Here is a 27,737-nt window from a genome sequence, read left to right on the forward strand (position 1 = left end):
GGGAAAGAGGTGAAGGTCGTAAAGGGAGACAAAGGAAGGGGGGCATGGGTAAAGGAAACAGACATAGAGGAAGAGGCAGGGGGAGTGGGAGAGCTTCTGGGCTGCTGCAGGACAGGGGTAGGTGGACCTGGCAGCTCCCTGTGCCCCAGCTCAAGCCCACACTGCCCCTGCCAGGCCCCATAGGTAGCTGACCAGCAGCTCCCCATGGGGGAAGGAGGGCAGGCAGCCATGAGTGTGCCTAGCAGGTCCTCACAGGTCCAGAAAAGTGCCAGTCCTGCAGCAGTCCAACAAATCCCTGCTTCCCTCTTGCCCTCTATCATAAGGAGCTGCAGGGCAGCTTTGGGGCCCAGGAGGGGCTGGATCCAGACATGTGGGGTTGGCACAGACTTCCGGGAGTCTAGGAAAAGGCAGGAAGGGGGAACTGTTTCCCCCTACTGCTGTGCATTATTGCTGCTCTTGAGATGATTGATTGGGTCAGCAGGGCAATGGGTGTGGAGGAGCAGGGTGGCAGGAGTGGAAGGATTGATTGAGGGTGTGGGAATGATCTGAGGGTCAACAGGTGGTAATTCGAGGAGTGGAGGGGGCAACTGGGGGACTGTATCGAAGTGGCATGGGTGGGTTCCTTCTCCCGCCCCCAGCCTATAATGTGTTAGAGAACCAGCAAGCAGGGCAGACTTGTCTTAGCCATGACCCCTGCTTGCCAGCCCTCTAGTGGCAGATCTGAGCAGTGCCCATTTGCGAGGATATTAACTCTTAAATGTCTGACTGCTCACAGCATTGCTATCTTTAACACAGTCTAATATTCCTTAGATTTAGCACATGCTAATGGTAATGTGTAATCTCACCCTGAGAGTTAGAAGGAGGACATTTCCATCTTTATGTATAGTGTCATCCTGATCAATAAATCATGTTTCCATTGATGTTAAAAAGGAAAGCAAGCATAGTTGCAATGAGCAGATTTGTCACTCGAGAAATCTCCATGTGCTCCTTTGTCATCATCTGAACACAGACACATATCAGATGTGTAAGTAAATATTCAGATGAGAAGATGATGGGACCAGATGTACATGACAAGTGTTCTATCCCTGGTCAATTGATATCTCTTATTAAGTAGGACATTATTTCTATTTCAAAGACATTTATCAGCCTTTCTAGAAATTTTTGTCTTTGTTTTCAGAACGTAATGGTCATGTACTCATCTTCCCTGAAAAATGTTAAATTAAACAGAAATAGTCTTCTTTTGGGTTATTTGATTTCTATAATACTGGTTCTGACAAGGTATTCATTCTATTATTGTTTTAAGTTGGCCCCTGCTGGGATTTTAGCCATATCACTTTCAGCTTCTTTATATTACTCCCCTAGAGCAGGAGTTGGGCAACCTTTTTCTGCCCCTTTTGACTCAGCCCATGCTCTGAGCAACAGGTATCTGGCTCCTGGAGGGCCAAAATCACCTGCACTTACTCTCACCACTGATCCCAGCCTGCCCAAAAGCACAGTGGAGTGGCAAATTCTGTGGCAAACATGACTTTAGTAAGTCATGTGCAAGTCATTTAGTAAGTGCAAGCATGAGAGAACAGCAGGGCTGTGGAGGGAATGGGTGGTTGCTGCAGACAAATGCTGCCTTAGACTGGATTGGACCTTTCAGTCCATAGGTTGCCAATCCCTGTATTTGAGCAAATACTTGCAAATGGTTTTAAAAGTTAAAAAAAAAAAAAAAAAAAGGAAAAGCAGGTTTTTTGCAGACCTGTCAAAATAGCACTTGAGCTTTTTCTTTAATATTTACACAGTCAGGTCTCAGCGATCTAATTTTGCATCCCATGTTATTTGAGCAATCTGTAGTTTTGGACCTTTAACCTTGGCTCCCCACATATTTTTCCCATCTCGTGCCCATCACTATGTTTCTGACCATACTAGCATATTTTATTACTTTGACTCTGTTTATGTTTTGCCTCAGAAGGAAAGCAAACTTGCCTTTGCCTTTATAGTATAGTAAGTAGTGAATAAAAAGATTAATTTTGGTTTAAGAGAAGATTGAAGCATCGTGTTGATCAGGCAATTAAACTTCATGTGTCCACCTTTGAATCCAGTCTGTCATCTATTAAACTTGCTTCAGGAATTTATTTCATATTAAATGCTTCTCTTCTTACAAGGTGATACTTGTCAATCAATTTAATTGAAATGTCATGCTGACCTTTTATTTGAAACAGTTTAAACTTCCTATGGTCATTTGGAAGTTCTCTTCCCTTTGATTCAAATTAAAAACCTTAAATTACTAGAGTACAGAAACTGCATGTTAATTAACCTTCTAAAACTGCATGCTAATTAACCTTACAAACAATATATCTTACAGAGGTGGTTCAGTTGAGTCTGCCAGAAGATCAGAAAATAAGCGTCACTGCAGCAACAGTAGGACAAAGTGCTGTCCTTAGTTGTGCCATTCAAGGAACCTTGAGACCTCCCATCATCTGGAAGAGGAACAATGTCATTCTAAATAACTTAGATTTGGAAGACATCAATGTAAGTAGTGAGCAACTCTAAAACAATCTAATAGCTCTTTATCAAACCCTTGCCATATAAAATAGAAAAGTGTTATTTAACAAGCTGACGGTTGCTTCTGATGGGATATTATTAGCAAATGTTTTAGCCAGGTGTTTTTGAGTAATAAGAAAGGAGAGGAAGTAGGATAGTTATTTTTATATATGCAGTCTTAAACTAAATGGAATTTGAATAATTTTCACATCTCTGACTCCAATAGTTTTAGAATTATAAGTCCCAGTAACATTTGGATAATCAAGATCTATAAGATACATGGGTTTTGGTAAATTGGTTGTCTATGGGTCTTTTAGAGCAGTGGCTTTTGAGCATCTCTGCTAACAAATGTAGATCTGCAAAAGATTAGAATTGTCATGCAATATTTTTCCATAAGCAATAAATGTAAGCAATAAAGAAAATATTCTACAAGGGTAGCACTTCAATAGCTCATAGTTCATTTTAAATTAGTCTTTCAGAATCACAGTTTATCAGCTTGTTCATGGCATTTCTTCATAATTTCTTCTTATGACCTTCATGATAACAGTAGTGGTTGCAGTCTCACTCTTACTCCCATTAAAGTTTATGATAAACCTCCCAACATTTTAATTGTGTCAGATTCAATGCTGAACAAAGGAAAGATGGAATTGTAACACAGATAGACTGTGTACAAGTAGGCCGTCATTCTGATATGTTAGAAATGCTCTTAGAATTGAGCAAAGAAGACCGCATATACAGATCCAACCATATTAGAGAATAATTATTGCAATATGTGAATATCCCAAAATATCACCTCCCTTATAAAAATATAGTCAGGATAAACTACCATAACAACATGGAATCCTAGAATAGTAGGATTGGGAAGGTCCTCAGGAGGTCATGTCATCTTAACCCCCTGTTCAAGGCAAGATCATCCAATACTAAAATATCACAGTCAAGTGCCTATCTAACCTGCTCTTTAAAACTTCCAAAGGTAAAGGTTCTACAACCTGTCTAGGTAGTCTGCCTCAATCTTAACCAGCTTCATGGTGAGATAGTTCTTAATATCTAATCTATATATTCTTTGTTGCAATTTATGACCATTACTCCTTATCCTGTCTCCTGTGGCCTCAAAGTATAGGTTACCATCATCTCTCTAGTGACAAATGTTTGAAGGCAGTTACCAAATCTGTTATCAAATCTGCTACTGCAGATGCTGCTGCAGTTATCACCACCACCCTGGGCAAAATACAGCTTTTGAGGAGCCCCATGGTCCAGATCCAGACCAGAGGCCAAAGTGCATTTGATACACTTGCTTTACTCTACAGTCAATACCACCACATCTGCTCTGAGGAGAATAGTTGTGACACCAAAGTCACCAAACTGAAAACTGCCTTTACCCAGCAAGGACATTCCAGTAGAGACATAGACTGCATATTTGAAAGAACTTCCAAAATACCCCGCAGTAACCTCCTGCCATACAAGAAGAAAACCCCCACTGACCTCATGCTCTTAGTTATCTCCTACCATCTCATGCTTGAACCATGAGAACATAGGAAGTTCCCAACTGAGTCGACCAATGGTTTATTTAGCCCAGTATTCTGTCTCTGTCAGTGTAGAGATGGATGCTAGAGGGAGAGTATTGAACTAGATAACTCTAGAGTGATCTGTCCCCTATTCAGTACCTGCCCTGGCATCCACCACTATTGCTTTAGAGATACCAGAGGAAATGTTTCCAACCATTCTGTTCAATAATCATTAATAGATCTATCATCCATTAATTTACCCAGTCCCTTTTTGAATCTGGCCATGTATCAGCCACCACCACCTCCTGTGGGTGTGAATTCTACAAGTTAACTATGTGTTGCATAAAAAGATATTTTCTTTCATTAGCAGGTGACAGCTTTAAAACTAATTTCAGGAGGTTCCCCCCTACTATGCTGGGACTTGGTGAACAACAGTTCCATGTTCACTTGGTCCACACCCTTCATGATTTTCTAAACTTCCATCATATCCCCCCTTAGTTAGTTTTCTTCTTTCTAAACTGAAGAGTCTTAGCTTTTTTTTGTTGTCTCTAGGATGTCAACTGTTCCAGGACCCTAATTATTTTGGTTGCCTTTCTCTGTACCTTTTCCAATTTTACTACATCCTTTTTGAGTTGTTTGGACTATAACTACAAAGAGTATTCAAGATGTGGGTGCACCATGGATTTGTAGAATGGCATGAGGATGTTCTCCATTTTGTTTTCAGTTCCCTTCTTATTGATGCCCAACATTTTATTGGCCTTTTTCGATTACTGTGCACGCTAGGCTGACATTTTTAGAAAACTATCTACAATGACCCCAAAGTCCCTTTCCCAAGTCATACAGCTAATTCAGAGTCATTGTGTACATACAGTGGAGGTTATCTTTCCCCAGGTGCATTACCTTGCACTTGTTGACACTGAAGCGTATCTGCAATACTTTTTGCTCACTCACTTAGCTTGGTGGGGTCTTTCTCTGTCAGCTCTTCTCCATCAGCTTGGGACTTGAGCACCCAGAATAATTTGGTATCATTTGTTGTTGTTCCTTTAAACTTTATTTTCCTTGTTTAGCTACTTTTTGTTGCTTTGATATACCTTTTATCTTTATTTCTTCAGTCGTTTCTTGGATTTTTTGCTGTTTCTTTTGTCATTTCATACCCTGTGATCCTTGTTTCACCGGATGTTTCATCTGTTTAGTTTTATTTTTTCCATTTACTGTAAGAGTTGCTATGCAGTCATAATTTAACATCCATTTGGGCGAAGTAGCACAAACAAAAAACCCAGGAGGAAGAAGCATAGTAATTGGATGGGTCCACAGAGGGGAGCTTTGTTTCAAATTTGGCTATGGAAAGTGAATTTGGAACTTAGGGAGATACTTGGCTTCAGATAAGCCTATTCAAAGAGAACAGTGTGCTACAGCTTATCCTACATTTTTATTACCAATTCATTTTTTTGTACTGAGGCAGTTTTAACATTCAAGAACACCGAATCCTTGTATAATTTCATAGGATCATAGGAAAGTAGCACTGGAAGATCATGAAGTCATCTATTCTAAGTCCCTTTCCAATGAAGGAAATCAGATTGATCAGGCACAATGAATCCAGCCTGACTATTCCTGGTCACCTTGTTCTTCCCTAGATGCTTCACAGTGAATTCCTTGAGTACCTGCACAATGATCTTCCTAGGGATAGAGAGGCTAGCCAGTATCTTAAGCTGACTGGTCTTTAGTTTTCTGGATCCTTTCTTTTCCCCTTCTTTGCCAATGCCTCTGAAATTATACAGCCAATCTCTTCAATACCCTAGGATACCTTTTTATAGGATTCCTTTTTGAGTTTTAACTCTTTAAATAGATTGCTGTCTAGCCAGGCGTATCTCTTGTTGTACTTCCTATTCTTCTGTTGCATTTGAATAGCATTGGGATTTAAGATGTCTGTAGAGGGTAGTGTAGTTCATGTTCCCTTATAACTAACTGTACAAACTACAGTAGTGTTAGCTTAGGTTTGAGAACTGAATATTAATTCACTCACACAACCACACATATATATTTATAAATCTATTTTGTAGGACCGTATTTGATTTGGATTCAGCCCAAACCGGGGACAGTGGTTCAATTAATTGATTCAGATCACTGCCCCGATTCGATTCAGATGAATTTGAATATTCGATGCTGATTTGAAGAATCAGCAATTTGGCCGTAGATACTGCTTTTAAATGTTTTTTCTACATACCTCAAGGTACCAGGCGTGGCTTGTAAATGCTGTGATGGTGGGGCAGATGGAGCCTCCCACAGGAGTGGCGGGGTTGGGGGGCCTGCATGCTTGGCAACAAACCCAGAAGTGGATGGGAAGTAGTTCCGGTCCACTTCTGGTCCGCTGCTGAGCATGTGGGCCCCACCCTCCTCACACCCCTCTAGCTTGCTGATCAGTGATGGAGGGACCATGGGTGCCCCGGCAGACCCAGGAGGCACTAGTCACCGAGCTGGGAGGTTGTGGGGGGGCCCACGCACTTCCCAGCAGCCACGGAAGTGGACCGGAAGTGCTTCTGGTCCACTTCTGGGTCTGCTGGGGATGCCCCCCCACAAGCTCCTGTGGAACGTTCCATCTGCCCCACCATCTCAGCATTCACGAGCTGCCTGGTACCTTGAGGTATGTAGAAAAAACATTTAAAGCTGTGTCTATGTCCAAATCGTCGAATCTTTCCGAATCTCTGTGAATCAATTCAGAGGGTTCCGCTTCAATTCAGAGAGATTAAAGGGTCTTCTGATTCGATTCAGATTCAGAGATTCAGCCACCGAATTGGACCGAATCTCTGCCAAATTAAATCAGCAGCCAAAGCTTTGCACAGCCCTAATATTTAGGGCCACCATCATTAGTGGTATGCTTCCTGAAATGACAGGACAACTCAAAGGAGTCAGGATTTTACTTTTTATATTTATATCAGCTATTATAAGCCCTGATTTTTTTAAACATAGAATATAAGCAGACAAGTGGGGTCAGAATGAAGCCAGATAATCTTTGCATCTAATCTTAAAGCTGAAGCAGCAGTGTTAAAAAGGATGCAAGGTGTCATGTAGTGACAATACCATTTTTGTTTACACTTAGAAGACCTGATATTTAGAGAGAAAAAATGGTGTGTCTATCAAGTGATTCATTTAATATCATTTAAAATTTCTTTACCAACTACTTTATTGTATTAAGCAATACATTTTAAAATGTATTCATAGTATGCCTACACAGTACCATAGGTGCAACAATATACTGAATAACCAAGTAGTTTGTTTGGTATCACCAAACTAGCATTCTAGACATGTCTACTTGCCCTTAGTCCTTCTTTCAATTCATATGATTGCTGTCTGTGTGATTCCTTTTTTTTCCTGATGTTGGGAGTGGTGGATAACCAGCACCTGTCAGAATGATGCCTTGAAAAATTAATTGTGTCTTTATAGATTTGGTATGACTCATACTGTAATACATTTATGCCTTGACCCATCACTGAATTGATATGACATGGCATTTCAGTAGTACTTTTAATATACATTTTCAAGTTTTTTAATGCAAATATCCTACATCTTGTGGCTGAAGTGCATTCTTTTAAATTTTGTTGATCCTACTACCTATCATTGCACTATCAAAAATAGATTGAATCAAAGTTAACAATAAATAAAGTGGCATGATTTATCCTTAATTTCATATATAGCACTTCATTTAATCTAGCTCTTTTTTTTATTTTGGATCTGATTTTCCACTCTTTTTATTCTTTCTTCACCTTTTGTGCTCAGTTGAAGATAGTCTGAGGTTTTGTTTTCATTCAAAAGGAGTACAGCATCATATCTAAATATGGGGCCTATGATTTGTACTTTGAAAGGACCATCTATACATGGATTCTTTCATTTTCTTACACAAGGAGCTACCAGTGACCTCCATGGTATATTCATCCTATTTGACACAGCAGTGGTCTATTCTTTCTCCCTCTCTCCTCATTTGTATTTTCCCAAAGGCAATAAAAGGATTCATGAAAACCTTAGGCTTCTGCAGCTTGATCCTGGGGTCCTGGCACCCACAGGTGAGCAAAAGCCATGTGTGCCCTTAGCTGGGCAGCACATATCATTTTTACATGTCCTGGAGCACAAGGAGTCCTTGATCTGGGAGTCTTCTCCCCAGTCCTGAAGTGCCATCATACTAGGACTTTTAAAAACTATGTGTGCATCTAAGCTGCACACATGGGTTTTCTGACATCCCTGCTACACAGGGACCTCAGGACTGGGGAGAGGTTCCTTGGTCCTAGGGGCCATGTCAAAAAATCAAGTGTGCTGTTCAGGTGGACATGTAGTTTTTAAAGGTCTTGGATGCAGTGAGCATGCAGTCAGGTATTTGTTTTCCAATGGTGGGCTTACTGCCCACCATTGCCTACCATTGTTCTACCCCCAGCCTGATTGGGTAAGGAACAACTCTGTCTCAGACCCTGGAGGTGCCCCATACTGGATCCTGACACTCAGCTGAATGCCAGGGTCTGTCATGGGCCAGCCTTAACTAGATGCACATTCAGTTTAAGGTGTGATACAAACAAGACACAAACTTTTTAAATGTTATATATGGAATAACTTGTGGCTTGTTTACTGTACTATCATGCCTTACATTGACTTTCTCAGGTTACTGTTTAAGGAGTGATGAACTTATTAATTACGTCCTAAATGTAATGAGTCAGAAGCCTTAAAACATCATGGAGTATTCATTTCAGAATGAGATGATTGGACCCCTGATTTTCATATTATATGTATAATCAGGGAACAATATTAGGGTATGAGAGGATCCCAAAAGTTTCTCTAGAGGATATGGCAAACAACAAAGGTTTTTGGATATGGTTATCCTCCTTTTTCTTTAGCAGACTGTCTACTATGCATGTATTCAAATTTCAGTTTCAGTCAAAATATAGTGATCTTATATATGTATCTTGTTTCTGAATAGCTTGTTTTAAAAATACACAAATGCATACTTTCTCAGCAGTAAATAATAAGCAATGAAATTAAATGCCACAACATTCCACTTAGCACAACAATCTTCAATATGAGTTTTTGACAGGGTGTATAAAGTTCACTTTAATAAACTAGATGTCACTTTTCCTTATGAATTATTTTTATGAAACACTCAAATTTGTCTGTTGCCTGGCTTTCATACTTTTTATTGATTATATTTTATGAAATTGTCAGGCTTGATTTATAATGACCTGTCAAAGTTAGTACCTTTCTACATTTGATTTGACCTTATCTTTGGCATCATTCCCTTGAAATCTTAAATATTATTTGTTCTTTTCTCCTTAATTTACTGGACTAATATCAAAACTGTTTATTTGATCTTTAAAATTGAAAATGAAAGTAATGGTTTTGTTTTAAATTCTCACTCACATGCATTCTAACTCACACACATGCCTATTTGTTTTATGAAACTATGCTTTTCAACTTTTTTAGTTCACTCATGCAAAATGGTTATACATGGCAATTTCTTGTTTGTTAATATCATAGGTATTGTGGCATAACAAATTTGAACCTTTTATTGTTTAGTCTTCCCTTTTCACCTTCCTTTCTTTGTACATGCACATCATATAGTATAGGACAGGGGTTGTCAACAGGGGGTACGTGAGAACGCCCTGGGGGTATGCGCTGCATGTGGCCGCACACTACCCCTCCCACCACCCCACGTCCAGCCACCGGGGGTACCCTGATCCAAAAAAGGTTGAAAACCCCTGGTAGAGGAAATACTGGGATAATTCACGTGACTCAGAAATATTCAATAGGAATATGACTTATAGGGTCTGGTACTTTCCTTAATTGCATCCCTTCATTTATTTTTATCTGTTTGATCCTATAAACTTATACTTTTTAGAAATGTATGATTTGGTACATTCATGTTTTCATTTTACTTTATTAATTTTCCATTTTTATATACTAAACTATTAAGGTATAGGATACCCCCCCCAGTAGCTGTTCAGCCAAAGAGTATGGAGAAGGTGGGTAGATCAGAGTTCTAGTTAAAGATCCTTGATTGACTAGCCCTGTCATGGTATCTGCAGTAATAAACATTATACAAAGGTATGCTGTATTCTGGTCACACTGTATCCTGGGTACTAAATGATATCATATTGGAGGAATACTGGGGAGATGCATGAGTGTATTTTTTCCCTTGTGACATGGGATCTTGCAAGAAAGATCATGTGCTGGATCCTATGCCATATGAAATTAATCAAAGTTTTACTGTTGCTGCTAGAGGGAACACCATCCAGCCCTATGTGCCATATCATAAGGTCGAATCTATATTACTGTAGCTGAAAGCAGAGTCTGGTCCATTTTCTCCCAGCAAAATTGTGGTTAGGCAATTCCACATTGTTTCTAATAGATGGATCCACATAGCTACTTTTTGTAAAGTCTACTTGCATTTTAAAATTCTTATCATGCACTAAAAATAAATCTATACCCTAGTACCATTGCTTTTAACCATACCCAGGTCTGTTTAATCTTTTTTTTCTGTTTGCCTTTTATGACTTTAGTGTGGAAAGGTCTCATGTCTTTCAAAGGTTGTAATATAACATGTCTACCCTGCCCTGGAGGCATCCTTGAAAATAACCTCAGGCAATTTATATTAAACTCTCTGAAAGAGGATAGTATAAATGTTTTCTACGAGCTGCTAACAAAATAAGAAATTGTTATCATATACCCTGTTTAAGAATGTTAAACATTTTCCTACTTTTACATATTAGTTTCTGTATATGTTACATATATTATGCAATTAACTGATAAATTGTACAATATATTTAAACCAGTCACATGTGAAAAGTAAGTATCATGTGATAAAAATGACTATCTAGCTATAAAAGGATCCTACCAGCTATAAAGTTACTGCTTGATGGTGGGCATGTCTTTACGTTCATTAATGCGCCCTAGTTACTGTGCATTAAGTTTAGTACTTGGTTAACCAAGTAAATCATGCTACTACTCAGTAGTGCCATTGCATGGGGGGGGTGGGGGTTGGGTTATGCCTACTGCACAGTTGCCTAATAACACTGCGCAGTAGCGTATCAACACAGTTTTTGACCAGCACACTAATGTGCAGTGTTATTAGCCTACTGCTCTGTAAGAATCTCATGTAGATGTGCCCAGTGTGTAACAACTGTACAGCTAGTTTCTGTCCAGTTTTAATTTGAATATATAGCTGGGCCCTTATGCTCATAGAATTAAAGGGCATTGATTTTCATTTTGTATTACTTTGATAGCCTTTTTGGGTAAACTGATTACATTTTTCATTTGTTTTTCTTTACACAGTACCCCTGGACATTTTTTTGAGGGGTCCTTCTTAAAAATAGGGAAAACCCGATCAAGTAGTAGTAAAATTTAACTCTATACAAATATTTCTTTTACATAACTACTGCTTAACATACTCATGATAATGGCTTCTGCCATTACTTAACTTTTTAATTGAAAAAGAAAATGTTTCTTTTCCACACACACGCTTCACATTGTGGATTTGTTTTTCATTTTGTTTTTATTTTTCCCCTCACTAGATATTCCCTTTTGGGAGTCTGATTAATTAACGTTAATTTCTAATCAATAGAAACACTCCCTTCAGATTTAGCAATTTAGTAAAACGTTCTTTCTACCTCTAATCTCACTGAAGCTTTCTTCTAGAAAAACACACCTGTTTTCTTCAGCTTTCCCAGTTGGCCTTCTGTTCTTTTCAAGCTGCACTGTTTTTTGCCTGGGACCTAAAAAGTATCATATTTCTAGTTATCCATATATGGTTGCATCTCAAAGTGTAGTCATGGACCTGGATCTTATTGTGCTAGCCATTGTATGGAGACGGATGGAAAAGTGGTCCCTGCCTGAAAGATTTGCCCTGCTGAGCATCTACACGTGCATTGGTGCATGTAAAACACTCCATATTTACAAGTACTAACCTGCGCCAGAGTTTTGTAGTTTCCTGCAGCTGAATAGGGCTGCATGTGTTGATGCCAAAACGTTTACTGCAAAATCAATTAGATAATTCTACAGTAAACATCTCATGTAGATGTTCCCCAAAAGTGGTGTCCTATACCTGACAGAAGTAAAATAAAGTCTCGGTTCATGAAGTCTAGCTAATCCTGTGCCATTCTGATTGTTGCACTCCTCTGCTGCATTGTGTTTGCATGTACAGTAATCTGATGAAAGAATTGACCAAAACATAATGCAATAGCATAATGCAGTGGTGTATTGATCTCTGCTTAGGCCCCTAAGTTCTGCTGCTAAACACATAAATAAAACAAAAGTGACCTGATAAAATGGACACTCAAAGTAGAGAAAATCTGACTTCCTCCTACTTTCTTTTTTGCTTTATAACTCCCATGGTAAAAGTAACTACAAATTTTCCAGCCAGAAACATGAACTTTTTTGTTTTTAAAAATAAAATATTTCAAATGTAGTTGTTTTCTAATTAAACTGCACTTTTCAAAACCTGCACTATTTAAAATGCACTAAGAAAGAAAATAACACTCATTCTGCCAGCTGCATAAAATAGCTCAGCTATCTATTATATCAAGTAATATTTTACCATACTGAAGTTATAAGCCTAATGAAATGTGTTGTAATATATTCAAATTGTCATTTTTTATCATGGTACCTATAGTCAACAAGGTATTATTGTTACCTGCTCTGGACAGTTGAAACTGCTTAACCTCTACCTTCAATCCCCTTCCCTTAGTCACTGTGGAGGTCACTACTTTTAATATGATGACTAATCAGTATAACTAAATAATGTAGAGTATGTATCCATGGATCTAACAAATTTGACTATTGCTCTAGATCTATGTAGATTCAAAGACTCAGTCATAGGAAATTCAATACTTCTGCCATAAAGACAGTGTTCTTTTACCTTTAAAAACAAAAAAATCCCACAACAATCTTTTCTCAACTGTGGAAATAAAATGAATCCAAATGCTATTAGATAAACTGACCACTTTATAGATTCTGTTCTTTGATACATTTTCATTATGCATTGCTAGTAATATTCCTGTAGCAAGAACTACTGTGATCATCCTCGTATTTGATCAAATAAGAAAACAACAAATATATTTTCTCTAACTTTGATGCTTCTGCAGCTTCTGGAAATATCAACATAATTAATTCCCATGATGCCTTTTTACTTTATACTTTTATAACATCACCTAATATCTGGACTAAACCTAATCTAGATCTCTGGCCCGTCCTATGAAGGTCTGTGCGTATGTAAATGCTAAACAGTTTATGCGGGGGCATAATAATCCCTGTATTTATGCACAGAGCTAAACAATGTGAATAAAGGAGAAGGGCCTTTTTGTAGTTCCTTTTTGTATCAACTAGACTACAGAGCTGTCTTACAAGTATCAGGATCTATGCCATTGCTAGGGCTGGGTGCATTCACTCTTAGGGGTGTTGACAGGACGGGATTTAGTCCAGCAGAGCAGCACTTAGTGATTTGTGCCTTTATATGGCCCCTTGCAAGAAACACGCAAGTCCAGACTTCCCTAGGCACTTGGTGAATAGGAGAAGCCCAAGTAGTTTTCCTGTATCCCTGAGCTGTCTCCAATATGTTGTAATATGTAAGCGGTTTGGTCAGTGAACTCTGTTTTGTACAAGTTGTGTGATCTGTCGATTTTCAATAGTGGATTTGTTTGACCAGTAACATTTGCATCCTTTCAGAAATGAAATCTGCTATAGCAGGGGTAGCTCACTCACCACACGTGTGTCACAAATACACAGCTTTGTTTGGCATGCAGCATGTCTGCCCAGAGCAGGGAAAACAGCACAGATAAGGCAGGGAGGAGAGAGCACAGCAATTGAGCAGGTGGGGAAAGGAGCAGCAGCACTGGATCAAGAAGGAGAGAGAGAGCAGAGCAAGGGGATTGGAGTGTCATTTGGCGAGGGGGCAGGGCTTACTTTGTGGTATGATAAAGGCTGTGACCTACCACCCTGCTGTCATGCTGTAGTTTGTTTACATTTTCTATTTCTTCCTTTTCAAGACAAAAAGCAGCTATCAAACTGTCAGGATGCGGTGGAAAGAGGTCAAAGACAAGCTGGCATAGATAGAACTGCCCTTTTATGGTTTGGCATCTTGTGGACCTGGCAGTTTGAATTGACTGTTGTCTCCAGAAGTGACGGTATGAGGCTTTTTCACTGTAGCTTGTGTAATTAGGTCAGCCACACTCAACTCAATAACAGGGATAGCTGAGCCCAACCCCCTTTCCCCTGATTGGTTCTGGAGCTGCTTTTAAAGAGCTCCTGCAGCATCTGGGCCCTGCTGTCCTTGACTAGCTCTGACTTCTGTGAGTTACCTGGTTCCTGCCCCAGTACTCCTAACTGTGTACCTAGCCCACTGGACTTTGGATTCTGGTTTGACATCAGCTTGCTTCCTAACATCTCATTCTAGTAAACCATCTGCCTCAGTGTTTGAATTCTAGTTTGACCTTGGCTGGCTTCCTGAACTGTGATCCTGGTTATTCCCTTAGCTTGGTGCTTTGCTTCTGGCCCCCTGGCTTATAATTTGGATCTGGCCTCTGTTGCTTCAAACTATGATTTACCTATGCCTAGTCCACTCCCAGGTCTACACACAAGATCTGATACCCCTTTGGGCCATGACAGGAGGGAAGAAGAAGGTACTGCTTACCCCTCCAGTTCCTCATCCCACTGCTGCCATTCCTGAACCCATGCAGATTGATGTAGAGCACCATTGCCCTCTTCCAGATGAATGAGAATGATGCTGCTAGTATGAACTGTGTCACTATGGTGGGGGCCTCAGGACACAGATGTGGTACAGCCCCCAGGGGGAAGAGGCAAGAGAATAGAGCCAACCTAGGCCTGGTAAGAGGGAGCCAAACTGGGAAAAGTGATTACCTTCAACCTCCCATTAATGGAAACCAGTAGCAAATCTGATTATTAGAACTGTCAGTTCTGCTGAATATCTGCCTCCAGGTCCCTGGTCACATTTGTCATCTTCTGGTCCTAACTGCTTTACCATACTCTGGGGTAGTGGACAGTTTTATTGATGAGACTGTGGTCTATGCCCTCCAAATTCTGTTACAGCAGCAGCCCAAGTCAGAAACCATCAACATTGCATCTGACTCCATAGAGAGGGAGACCAAGGGAAGTGAACATCCATGGGCATTGTGACATGCTCTGTTTTGGTGCACTCTGTTCTGGTGAGGTGGAAAACCTGGGAAGTTCACTTTCATTTCTGCTGCCAGCACTGCTGGAAATACAGAGTAGACTTCATGAATTCCAGTGGGAATTAAATCATCATCTCATCTAGAAAAAGAACAAAAGAAGAATATAAGTGGCAGGCAGACCAATATCAAGAGCCAGGGCCTACCTATACTGTGGGAAAAAATGTAGTTGTCAACCAAACTTATTCCACATAATCTGACAGATCAAACCAGTAGTCTCTGAACTACAGTTCCCCCAGCCACTGAAGATCCACCCATTATTCCATATGTCACTACTCAAGCCACATATAGAAAATTCTTTCCCACATCGCCAATCTTCACCACTCCCCATAATAATTCAGGGACAAGAGGAGTACCTTTGTGTGATTCTTTCCATTGGAATGTCTCCATTGGAAAGAATCACACAAAGAGTAGTGCAAGGGTGGTAAAAATATGGCCCACAGGTTGGATCGATTTAAGCAATTTATTTTATTTGGCTTGCAGGTGGTGGCACCATGTGGTAGGCCCTGAGTGAGCCACGCTCAGGCCTTAGCCCCTGCTGGTCGGTGGCATGGGTGAGAGCTTCAGCCTCTCCTGATGCCACAGGGGATGCTGGGCAGAAGCAGCCCTGCCTGCATGTCTGCTCAGCACCACATGATGGCCTGAGAGATTGAGTCATCACTGTTCTCTCCAGCTTGCTATTTAGCTCTGTTCTCTGCTTAACTCCAAGCTACTGGATTTGGCTTGCTCATGGACTTCACTCTGTTTGATCTCTTGGCTTCTTCACTCCACCTGCTTCTAGACCCTGCTTTCTGGTTGATTTCCTAGCTTCCTGACACAGTTCAACCTCAGGTTCTGTTTGCTAGTCCTGATCCTTGTTAGCACTTTGAACCTTGAGTGGCCCCAGACAGATGTAGCTGCTCACGTCTCAGCATGATACAAACAGTATGTGTGTGCATGGTTTTCAAGGTAGAATGGAGAACATAGGGCCTTGTCTGATATGATAAGGTATCAGACTCTGTGGTTGAGGGCAGGGCAGTGGACGCAATGTTCTTTGCTTTAGTAAGGCTTTTGACATTGCCTCCCAAAATATTCTTATTGACATGGGTATATTTAATGACCAGTCAAATAGACCCATGTGGACACAGTCTGAGGCACTTCAGCTAGTTCCCTTCTGACAATAACAAAATGCAATTTTAAAAGGAGAGAAATGTGACAAGAACAATACCTGCCTATTCAAGGAAGGACATTTCTCATGGTGGAGAAATTAAGTGAGAGATGGGATCTTTGGAATATTTCATAGATTTCATATATTTCATAGACATTAGGGGCTGGAAGGGACCTCGAGATCATTGGGTCCAGCCCCCCTGCCATAGGTGGGAAGTCAGCTGGGATCAAATGACCCCCACAAGAAATAAATCCAGCTGTTTTTGAAGGAATCCAGAGTAGGTGCTTGCACCACCTGGGGGAGGTGGGGGGTTCTTCCAGGCCCTGGACAAATGCACCATAAAGAACTTTTTTCTAATATTCAGTCTAATTGGCCTTCCTGGAGTTTATGAAAGGATGCAAATATTCTCCTGGTCATAATTAGTTCAGGATGTACTTCTGGTCTGGTAAGCAAGTACACCCCTGTGAGGCAGAACTTGAGCTGCAAAACTTGAGCTCCCCAAGAATCCAACAGAAAATGGTTGTAAAAGGCTAGATAAGAAACCATACTTAAACCTTCTCATGAGAACAAGCGTTTGTCTTTAATTTTTCTGGCCATAGGGAAATGACTTCAGGTCCTCAGTCAGTGGGCTAGGTTTTCTGGCTGACACAAGAAGTTGTAGGGAGCTCTTACATAAAGGGCAGAGGCAGAATCTGCTTTCTAAACCAGAAGTGAGCAACCTGTGGTCTGATATGAGGTGACATGGTCTGTAGATGGCAGGAGGGCAGTGGATGTGTGATATACCTTGCTTTAGTAAGGCTTTGACAATGTCTCCCAAAACATTCTCTTTAACAAACTAAGGAAATACAGACTAGATGAAAATACTGCAAGGTGGCTACATTACTGTTTGAATCATGTTTAACAAGTAGTCATCAATGACTCAATGTCTGGTTGGGAAGAGGTATCAAGTGGGACTCCACAGAGATGTGTCCTGGGTCCAGTATTGTTTAATATCTTCATTAATGATTTGGATAATGCAAGTAAGTACACACTTAGCAAATTTGCAGATGACAAAGTTGGGCAGAGTTGCAAATGCTCCAGAGGTAGATCTAGAACCTAGAATGACCTGGATAGATTGGAGAAATGGTCCATAATCAAGGAGATGAGATTCAACAAGGGCGTTTGAAGTCCTGCACTTGGGATAGAATAGTTGCATTCACTGATACAGACTGGAAATTGACTGGCTAAAATGTAGTACTGCAGAGGAGGAGCTAGGGATTATAGTAGACCATAAGATAAATACAAGACAACAGTGTGCTCTTATTGCATAAAAATGTAAAGAAAAAATATCAACAGCACACTGGGTTGTATTAACAGGAATGTCACTTGCAAATCAAGGGAAATGATTCTTGCACTCTTTAGCACTGGTGAAGCCTCAACATAGTCCCCACACTTCAAGGAGGATGTGGACAGATTGGAAATAGTCATAAACATAGAATGACAAAAAAATATTACTGGGAAGTAAAACGTCTGAGGAAATCCTGAAAGAATTTGGATTATTTAGTCTGAAGAAAAGACTGAGGGGGAATTTGGTAACTGTCTCAAATACCTGAAGGGTGATTACAGAGAAGATGCAAATGGGCTTTACTCTGTGGCCATAGGGAATAGAACTAGGAGCAATGACCTCAAGTTTCAGCAGAGGAAATGTACATTGGAGACTAGCAGGAACTTTCTGACTATGAGGGTGGTCAAGCCTTGGAATTGGCTACCTAGAGAAATTGTGGAATCTCCAATCCTGAAAGTTTTCAAGTGCTGGTTAGACAGGTGTTTGGCTGGGATCAGGCAGGAATGATCCTGCCTTCAGTAGGGGGATAGACTAGATGACCTTGTGAGATCCTTTCCATCCCTGTTTCCTATGATCCTATTATTTCTGTCTGTATCTCAATATATAGTTACTGAATTCTTGTTTGATCTTGTTTTTGCAATAATGCTTTTTGTTATATTTTGTAACTTAACTATTGTCAGTAGTAAAAGTGATTTCAGGGAATTTAACATACAGGCAGGCCTCTTCTATTGAAGCAAGGATCTAAAATTTCTGAGCATGTGACCAGACAGGGGTTGATTCTTTTGGCTAACAAAATCCCATCTGCTAAAAGCCGGCAAGATCTGGGTGAGGTGGGTAAAGCTAAGGCACTACTAGTTCTGGCATCTGGTACCTTTTGGAGCATCTCAGTCTGTTTTTAGTGGTCAAACAACAGATGACAGAGAGGTTTGGGGCTGAAGTGAACCTTTGAAGGTGCATCCAACCACATCTGGGGCCAAGGGATGTCACAACCCCTAACAGACATGCAGTAGGATACAGGGGATTTCACCACAGGTATCAACTACATCTGGCATGGCTGGATGCAGTTTGGGGATCTGGGATAAATATTCTTAGATTCCCATTGTGCAATTGAGTTAACATTTGCTAGGGGACATAGTGGCATAACTTTAGTTGTAGTTCAGCTATTTATACTGTGTAGCACTTTCTTTGACTATTGTTTCACATCTTTTTGTCTCATTTTAACCATGAGAAAAATGTCTGTGATGGCATGTACAGGGTTCTCATGAGACTTAATATTTTTGTGTAGGGACTGATTTTTTAAATTTTTTTTTATACACAGGATATCAAAAAAATATCAATATCACCTGGGACTGTATAATGTAAAATAAAGATGGCACAAGGGAAAAAAAACCCCATACTTTGTGACTTTTCATCTAGGGCATGAGTTTTATTTAAAATATTTTCTAAAATTCTTAATATTCAGCTAAGTATATTTTTAGTAATAGATTGTGCTCTGAAGATGTAGCTCTGTGTTGAGAGTACTGTGAAGCTGCCCTTGCTACAGGGAAGAGTTCTTGCTGTACTTACAGGGACCTTATCAAATAAACAGGGAATATAACGTTAATAGAGCAAGGGTCAAAGATAAAGGGTATAATGTTTTTAAAGAAACACAAATCATAATAATTTGATAATGAGCAAACCTTAATATCTGATCTTGGTAAGTAAGGAATGGAGTCAGGGGAAAAGTTAGTTTTAAATAATTTAGAAGAATTCAGCAGTTCTGTGCTGAGGAAAGGTTTGATAGAAAGGAACTGAGGAACTTGGCAAAAGAAGAAAAATGTTGTCTGGGCAGTATGGTATAGTACCGGTAAGTAGATAGGGTTGTGACTGGGCTCCGGTCATATATTAGGAAGTGCTGTTGGTCAGAATAGTTCTGATAAAATCTTTTTTTTATCTTAGTTTAATTTTTACAAATCAGAATTTTATTTTGTAGAAATATTTGATCTCATTGTACCCTGTGATTCACTACAGGCAGAATTTTGATGGCTATCTGTCTGGTTTTCTGTAGCTCATCTAAGAGATTGCTGACCCTCAGGGTCTAGGCTCTTGGCTTTTCAGCAGGGAACTTTCAGGGTTTCTACTCACACCTAAGAGTCCTGGCTTGCAGCTGGGCCTCTTAGCAGCCTGACCTCTAAAATCCTATGATCTATGACAGGTGACCTGAAAGCCCTTTAACTGTAGATCAAGATGGGGCTCTCATAGTTTCTTGGCACCTTGACTTCTAGGTGGGGGCTCTGTGGACTGCCTATGTCACCCTGGGAACAGCCCATGGATTCCCCCAAGGATCCACTACCTCCATTTCATTTAGGGAGGAAAAAAAAAGCAAAAAACCAACATAAACACTTAAATATTTTCATTTTTTTTAAATTTCCTTTCCACCAGAATTTTATTATTACAAATCAGAATTGAAGGTATTTTTTAAATGTCAAAACTATCTGTGAAATGAAATTGTTCACTTTTTAACCAGTTCTAGTGCTAGACTGCCAGCTTCATTCAGGGAAGCAAGTATTAGAAGCACACCCCTGTCATTTTGAATGGCTGTATTCTGAGCTCTGTTTTGAACAGTACAAGATGTTCATGAGAAACCAATACCTGAGAAATAAGATAAGCTCTTAAATGATAGTACTGTGAGCACTTTTTCTTCATATGATTCTAGTGATCTAACAGGGTCTGATTTGGGACAAACTGTTGGTGACCACTCCAAGACAAGGATCTCCCCTGGAATAGCTTGTGTGGCAGAGGGCATAAGAAATAGGTTGCATCTCCTATATCAGGGGTAGGCAACATTTTTGGCCAGAGTGCCAAAAAAAAATGCAATGTCTGCCTTGTAAGGGGCTGGAGTGCCACCACTGGGAAGGGAGGAGGAGGTTGGGAAGCCTGCCCCACTGGCAGTGGTACAGTGAGAGCTGCAGAAAGGGCATCTTTCCTGCCCCTAATAGCTCCTCCAGAAAGCTCTTCAGGCAGTATCTCCTCCTGAGTCTCTTGAAAGAGCCCAGAGCAGCAACTTAAAAAAAATGTTTTTAAACAGTTTCCTTGGTACACCTCCTGGTGCAACTAACTGGCATGCATGTCAGGAGTTTTCTATCCCTGTCCTAGATGTCTGGGTGTTGAAACATGGTAGAGGCAGGTGAGAGCAGACCAGGACCAGGGCATTCACAGGCTCATAGTGAATTGCATTTGATGGTAGCCAGTATAAGCAGATAAAAGAGAACTGAAACTTGTAATGAGTGTAGAAACAAACTATTGTACAAATGTGTGCAGGTGGCAGGGTGGTTATGGCTGGAGGTTAAAGGACTGGTTGAGCCAAGACTAACAGCAGAAGCGAATTCTAGTGACATGGCACAGTCCAGTCCACAAGGCGCTTTGAGTCTGCAGAAGAGGTTGATTATTTTAGTGGAAAGTCCCAGTGTCTCCTAGACAAAGAACATGGTGTTTGTAAAGAAGCACAACTGCAGACTTTTTTCTTTCCCGTGATTCTTTCTTCCTGCAGCATCACGTAGTACTAATAGGACAATTAAAAAGGATGTAATTTTCAGGAAGTGCTGATATCCATTCTCCAAAAATAGGGCTCATTTTAGGCATTTGCATTTAAGCAGTCAGAAATGATGGCATGTAAAATCAGTAGTCAGCACTCAAAATTTTGGCTTCAAGTTCAGGTTTAAGGAGGTAGCAGGCTTCCATCCATGAGGGACTAGTGGAAAGACAGGGAAGATAAGAAAATTGGTACAGAAGTTCATATTTAATACTGCTATTTGGCATTTCTCTCACATTGCTATACTTTGTATAAGAATTTAGTCACAGAGGCATAGCCAACACTATCCAAAGATTATGGCTGCAGCAGAAAGTCTTTGGAAAGAGTTAGTATATATCTAAGTAAAAGTTCAATATGGGAAGATACATTCCTAAAGTAACTGATATACCTTCCTAATTCTGTGTACCGTGTTAGGGAAGTAAAACTATTACATTGTACATTTTGCACATACCAAAAACAAATGGAAAGAATCGCACAAAGATATTCTATATGGATACTTACAGTTTTCAGCTTTAAATCTATTTTTGCATGTTCTTTGGAAGCCTCATATTTTTCTAAACATTCAATTAATTGTTTTCCACTGAGATGCCAGCTCTTTTATTAAGAAAAAAAATTCTGAGAACAGGAAAAGCACCATTAATCTGTCTTAATTCACTTCAGATTTTGTGTACCTCAATGTGAGCTCTTATTCTGCTTTCCTCTTTGTATTTTGTGGATCTAGTGTTTCTAACCTTTTCTGTGCATCACAGAGACTGCATATTCTTCTTCCATTCTCTCTATAAACATAGATATAGTGGTTCTCAACTTCATAAAACCTGCTGCCTGAGCACCTATTCTCTCAATCCCAAAATTACAGTTAAAACATGAAAATGTCATTATTCATTTGACTTATCTGAATACACACATTATTATGGAGCTGTTTAGATTTCATAGACTTTAGGGCTGGAAGGGATCTCGGAAGATCATTGAATCCAGCCCCCTGCCCCAGGGGAGGGAAGTCAGCTGGAGTCATAGGATCCCAGCAAGAAAAACATCCACATTTCTCTTGAAGGCATTCAAAGCAGGTGCATGAACCACTTCTGATGGCAGGCTATTCCAGACCTTGGGGGCTCAGACAGTAAAGAAATTCTTCCTTATGTCTATCCTGAAACGGTCTTGCAGGAGTTTATAACCATTCAACCTTGTCATCCCTTGGGGCGCTCTGGTGAACAAAGATTCCTCCAGATCCTGGTGGACACCCCTGATAAACTTAAAGGCAGCCACCAGATTGCCGCTGAGCCTCTGCTTTCCCAGGCTGAAGAGTCCCATAGCTCTCAGCCTCTCATCGTAAGGTCTGTTTTCTGATCATGCCTGTAGCTCTTCCCTGGACTCTCTCAAGCTTCTCCTCATCTTTTTTGAATTGTGGAGCCCAAAACTGGACACAGTACTCCAGCTGCAGCCTCACCAAGGCCAAGTACAATGGGAGAATGACGTCCTGGTATTTGCTTGAGAAGCATCTATGGATGAAAGCCAGCATTTTGCTTGCTTTACTAGCCACAGCATCACATTGAAGGCTCATGTTCATCTTGTGGTCAATCATGACCCTCAAGTCCCTTTCATCCATAGTGCTAGCCAGGTAGCACTTTCAAGCCTAGAAGGATGCTGCAGGTTTTTCTTCCCAAGGTGGAGAATCTTGCATTTTTCACAGTTAAATACCATCAGGTTCTTGTCCACCCATTTCTTGAGCCTGTCAAGGTCAGCCTGGATCACCTGCCTGTCCTCAGGTTTGGATGCTTTACCCCAAAGTTTTGGTATCATCGGCAAAATTAGCTAGTCCGGTTCTGACTCCAATGTCCACATCATTAATGAAGATGTTGAATAGTATAGGCCCAAGGACAGAGCTTTGAGGGACCCAACTGGTCACAGGGCATCATGACGATTGACTTCCATCAGCCACCACCCTCTGGGTCTGACCACAGAGCCAATTCCCCAGCCAGCGGGTCTTGGTGGACCTGAGGCCGCAGTTGGCCAGTTTTGCCAAGAGGTGATCATGGGATATCAGACTGAAGGCTTTTTTAAAGTCAAGTTATATGACATCAATCTCCTCTCCCTTGTCCAGGTGATAGTTCACCTGGTCATAAAAGGAGATAAGATTGATCAAGCAAGCCCACCCGCAACAGACCCATGCTGGCTATCCCTCAGAATGTTGCCATTCACCAGTCCATTAAGAATGGCCTCTTTGATAATCTTTTCTAAGACCTTCCCTGGGATAGAGGTCAGGCTGATGGGCTTGTAGTTTGCCAGATCCACTTTCCTCCCTTTCTTGAAGATAGGCACCGCATTGACCTTCTTCCAATGTTCGGGCACTTCACCAGATTGCCAGGAGTTCTCAAAGTTCCATGCCAGGGGCTGGGCTATGATGCTAGCCAGCTCCTAGAGTACCCTGGGGTGTAGATTGTCAGGGCCGGCTGACTTGAAGGTATCCAGCCTCTCAAGGTGTTCCTTCACGAGGTCAGCATTGATGGAGGGCAAGGAATATCCCTCACCCGGGCCTCCCTGTCCCATAATAGTTACAGCTTTCCCTATGCTGTCTATGTGCTGCACATTTCCTGTCCTAGCTGAATGATTTGTGAGTACAGAACCACTCATACTTCCGTATTTTCTTAAGTTTTCCAGGTATATAGTGTGCTTCATTACTGCACTACCATTTTGTTGTCATCCACATATTTAATAAGAATTGCATGAATCAGCTGCATAGGATGTCAAGAGACTTCTAACGATTTTTTCCCCTTAATTTATTATTTGTTTAAAAATAATCTCTAGAAAGTTGTGTATCCTGTATTTACCTTACAAGTAGCAGAAAGTGTTTGTGCTAAAGAAGTGTTTGTGCTAAAGAAAGAGACATAGATGTTTCTTAAGGAGGAAGTAGCTTTGTGTGCCTGTTCAGGTTCATAAGCCTTACTTTAGAACTATTGCTTTAGTGTATTACATTACAAACCACAAACACGATTGCACCTCTAGGAAGCTGTTTAACATATACAGTAATACTACCAAATGGTTAAGGCAAGGAATGCTAAAATAATACAGAATCCCAGGAGAGAAAATTTAGATAGGTGGAATGTAATTACCCTACTTGGAATTTAGCCAGGACCAACACATATAATGTTCCAGAAAATACCCTGCAATCCTTAATGACTGCAAGAGGCCAAGACCACAAGTGTTTCATCAAAGTGCCAGGGCATTGATTCAGTACTGACTCAAAAAGAACATTGCCACCCACCTATAAAATCACCAGCACCACTCCATGCAGGAGTGACATGCAGCAAATTGCTTATCCAGATCAACTCTGCTTAATTTGTGAGCTCTGACAGGATTACAGCACAAGATGGTATGTCTGGCACACTTTTCAAGTGATGGCAGTTAACATTTCTCTAAATTAAACTGCTCACTGATCTATCTACCCATGCTCCTACTACCATATATCCATTTACTTCTAAATGTTATTGATGATCTACTTTACTACTGACTGATTTCTTTTCCCTCATCCCAAGTTCTGTGCCATATGTAAATTTTATCACCTTCCTGCGTATTCCTACTGACTTGTCACATTTATGCTAAGCTAAAAGCTATCTAAATACTGTAGCACTCATTTTCACCACCATGCATCCGGAACTGTTTTCACTCATAAATAAATAGCCTTGGCCTCCATAGCCAATGCATTTTATATGCTAAAATGACTCTCTCCCTTTGTTAGTTTCATATCATTTTTTTCATGCCTCTAATCTAAGGCTGGGCTGGGCTGGAATATACAAAAGTTTTCCTTAAACCTAAATTAAATCATGACATTTGCCCCCAATAATATTTTTAATTCTTCTAATAACTTTTCAGTTGTGTATGCTGTCATAGGCTTTTTTAATCCATTGGTATAATGCAATTTTTCCTTTTTTAAATGCACCTGAATTTATAGGGCAGACAAGGTTCCTTGGGTGAATCTGATACCTTTTATTAGACCAACTTAAAAGTTGGGGGGGAAAAAAAAAGTTTTAAGTTGGTCTAATAAAAGATGTCATATTGACCCAAAGAACCTTGTCTGCTTATGTCCTTAGACCACCACGGCTACAACTTACACCCCAGAATTTATAAGGTGCATTTTAATTTTTTTAATCTGTTGTGTGAATTGTTGGTCATCAAGGTCTTGATCCACAGACCAATATCAGACAAACTTTCCCTTACCTCCATTCTGTCCAGGGAGGAAGGAGGTGGGGTAGGAGGTAATCTCAAGACCTGACTGGTGTTGCATTCTCCATGGCTGTTCTCATCTTGTTTTCCCATCCCCTAGAAACATGGTAGACATTTTTTTGTTTTTGTTTTGATGCCTGAATACTAATGATGACAGCTGTTCATGATTACCTACCTGAGCTGGGTTTGAGTAAATGACTTGGACATGACAGCTCTATTTCCTTTTCTTTGTTCCATGAGACAGCCAGACCTTTCTATATTACATGTGGCTGCAGAACCAACTTTTAAGTGTTCTTTGTCTTTACAGAAGAAATTGGCCTTTGTAGTTCTTTTCTCTCACCACAATGTGGTGCATAATCTGGCAGAGAACCAAGTAAAATATAATGCTCACAACCTCAAAGGTTCAGAGAAATATGGTGCTCACTCCACTGCAGGCTGGGAAATGGGTAGGTAGAAGTAAAGTAAGGGTGGGCAAAATGTGGCTCACAGGCCAGAGGTGGCCCACCAACTGAGTGAATCCAGCTCACAGGCAGGTGCCCACCAACTGATTGTATCTGGCCCATGGTTTTCTGCCTGGGGCCAAGCCCTGCCCTGTGCTTATGCCCACACCTGCCAGTACTAGTTAGTAAGCACAGTTACCTGCTGGGGCTGCTTGCTCCAAGAGTGGTTGTAGTCACCTAGGTACTGCTCAGCTCCTCCTCCTGCCCTTAATGCATTGCTCTGGGCAGCATGTAGTGGGGAGAAGTGACAGCAGCTTTGATACGTGCCATGAGGGCATGAGATGGCTCCAACTCCTAGCTGCCTTCTACCCACTCGGCTGCCTGTAAATGGTTGCTTATCTGCCTCTCAGCATGCATTCCCATGGCTTTCCTTCACTACCTGTTGCCCAGAGCAGCACAGCAGGGACAGGAGGAGGAGGCCAAGGAGCCACTAAAGGCAAGGGGGAGCCAATCAGTACCCAGGTGGCCGCAGCCCCACTAATAAGCTGTGTTCACTGTTGGCGGCCAGGGCAGGCAGAAGTGTGGCATGGGTTTCCCTCAGGTGTGGCTTGGAGGGCTACAGGGGAAGCTGTGGGTTGGATGGGGAGGAGGCAGATCACACCTGTACCACACCGCTAGGGGAAATTCAGCTGCATGCGCCCTCTGCCCCCTATACACCTAATTCTCAGGCATCTCCCAGGACATAGAACACAGGCAGCCCCCACACATACATGCACACCCAGTCCCCCCCTGACACACCCCAGCACAAACACTTCACACCCTCCCACATCCTCACCAACAAAACATAAATCAGGACAAAATTATTTTTTGAGATAAAATTAAAATATGTTATAATAGATGTTTGATTTTTAATAAATGGTTCATTTTCTATCTATAATTTGCTAAAATGATATCTTCTGGAAGATTTTGCATGTCTAATCATTGACAGCTCACCAAAATGCATTGAAGTGGCCCTGCAGCCAAAATAACTGCCCACCCCTGGAAAATTGCTTGATCAAACAGGCAGGCTGATGAGCTTTAGGTAAAATGTTGGCTATTGTTTACCTGGGAGAGGGTCTATAAGTAGTTAAGTGAGATGCCTCTTTCAAGCAATGCTCACTGTTATCACCAGAAAGAATATGACAGACTATGTAATCCCTACCCAATAGTGAAGAAGATAACTAAATATCTATTATAATAGTTGTGAGGCATCTACCTATAACAGAAGGTAACTGGAGTATATTCCACTCACAGTTTACATGGAGCCAGAGCAATGAGAGAAATCTGTCCCAAGAGGACACAGGGTATGTCAAGATGTGGCTTCCTTATATACACATGGTCCAGAGATGTAGAAAGACCCAAAAGGAAACATGTCATGAATCCCTTTCTGTCCTTACACTGGGTAACTGACACAGATTTTAATAGTCAGTGCATGATTAAGACCACCTTTTCTGGTATTGCACTGAGTATTTTTTTCTTTGCAGGAAGGTCCGAATTAAGATTGGTTACAAACCAGATGACTGTATTGTATGTTGATTTTTTTTTTTAATTGAGGTTTGGTAATGTATTCTGCTCCCTTTGAAACAATTTTTGTTTGATTGTTTGACTGGTTAAAATATAATTTTATTTTTTTGCTTGTATCAAGTGAAATATAATAAATTATACACACAAACACATTTGGACTCACCTATAAACTGAAAAAATCAGTTATTGGCACAGCTTTAGTAAAAAGTATCATTATTAATACC

General features: G+C 40.7%; 1 protein-coding gene across 1 annotated transcript in view; it reads left to right on the plus strand.

The window, feature by feature from the left end:
* The window catches only part of FSTL5 (follistatin like 5), a 469,924-nt gene that overhangs the window by 305,808 nt on the left and 136,379 nt on the right, over positions 1-27,737 (plus strand). The window contains exons 5-6 of the mRNA XM_014520176.2: positions 2,351-2,517; positions 8,288-8,295. Coding sequence (XP_014375662.1) covers positions 2,351-2,517; positions 8,288-8,295 — 175 coding nt within the window. The remainder of the gene's footprint in view (positions 1-2,350; positions 2,518-8,287; positions 8,296-27,737) is intronic.

The sequence above is a fragment of the Alligator sinensis genome, unplaced genomic scaffold (assembly GCF_000455745.1).
Source record: "Alligator sinensis unplaced genomic scaffold, ASM45574v1 scaffold454_1, whole genome shotgun sequence".
Taxonomy (NCBI): domain Eukaryota; kingdom Metazoa; phylum Chordata; order Crocodylia; family Alligatoridae; genus Alligator; species Alligator sinensis.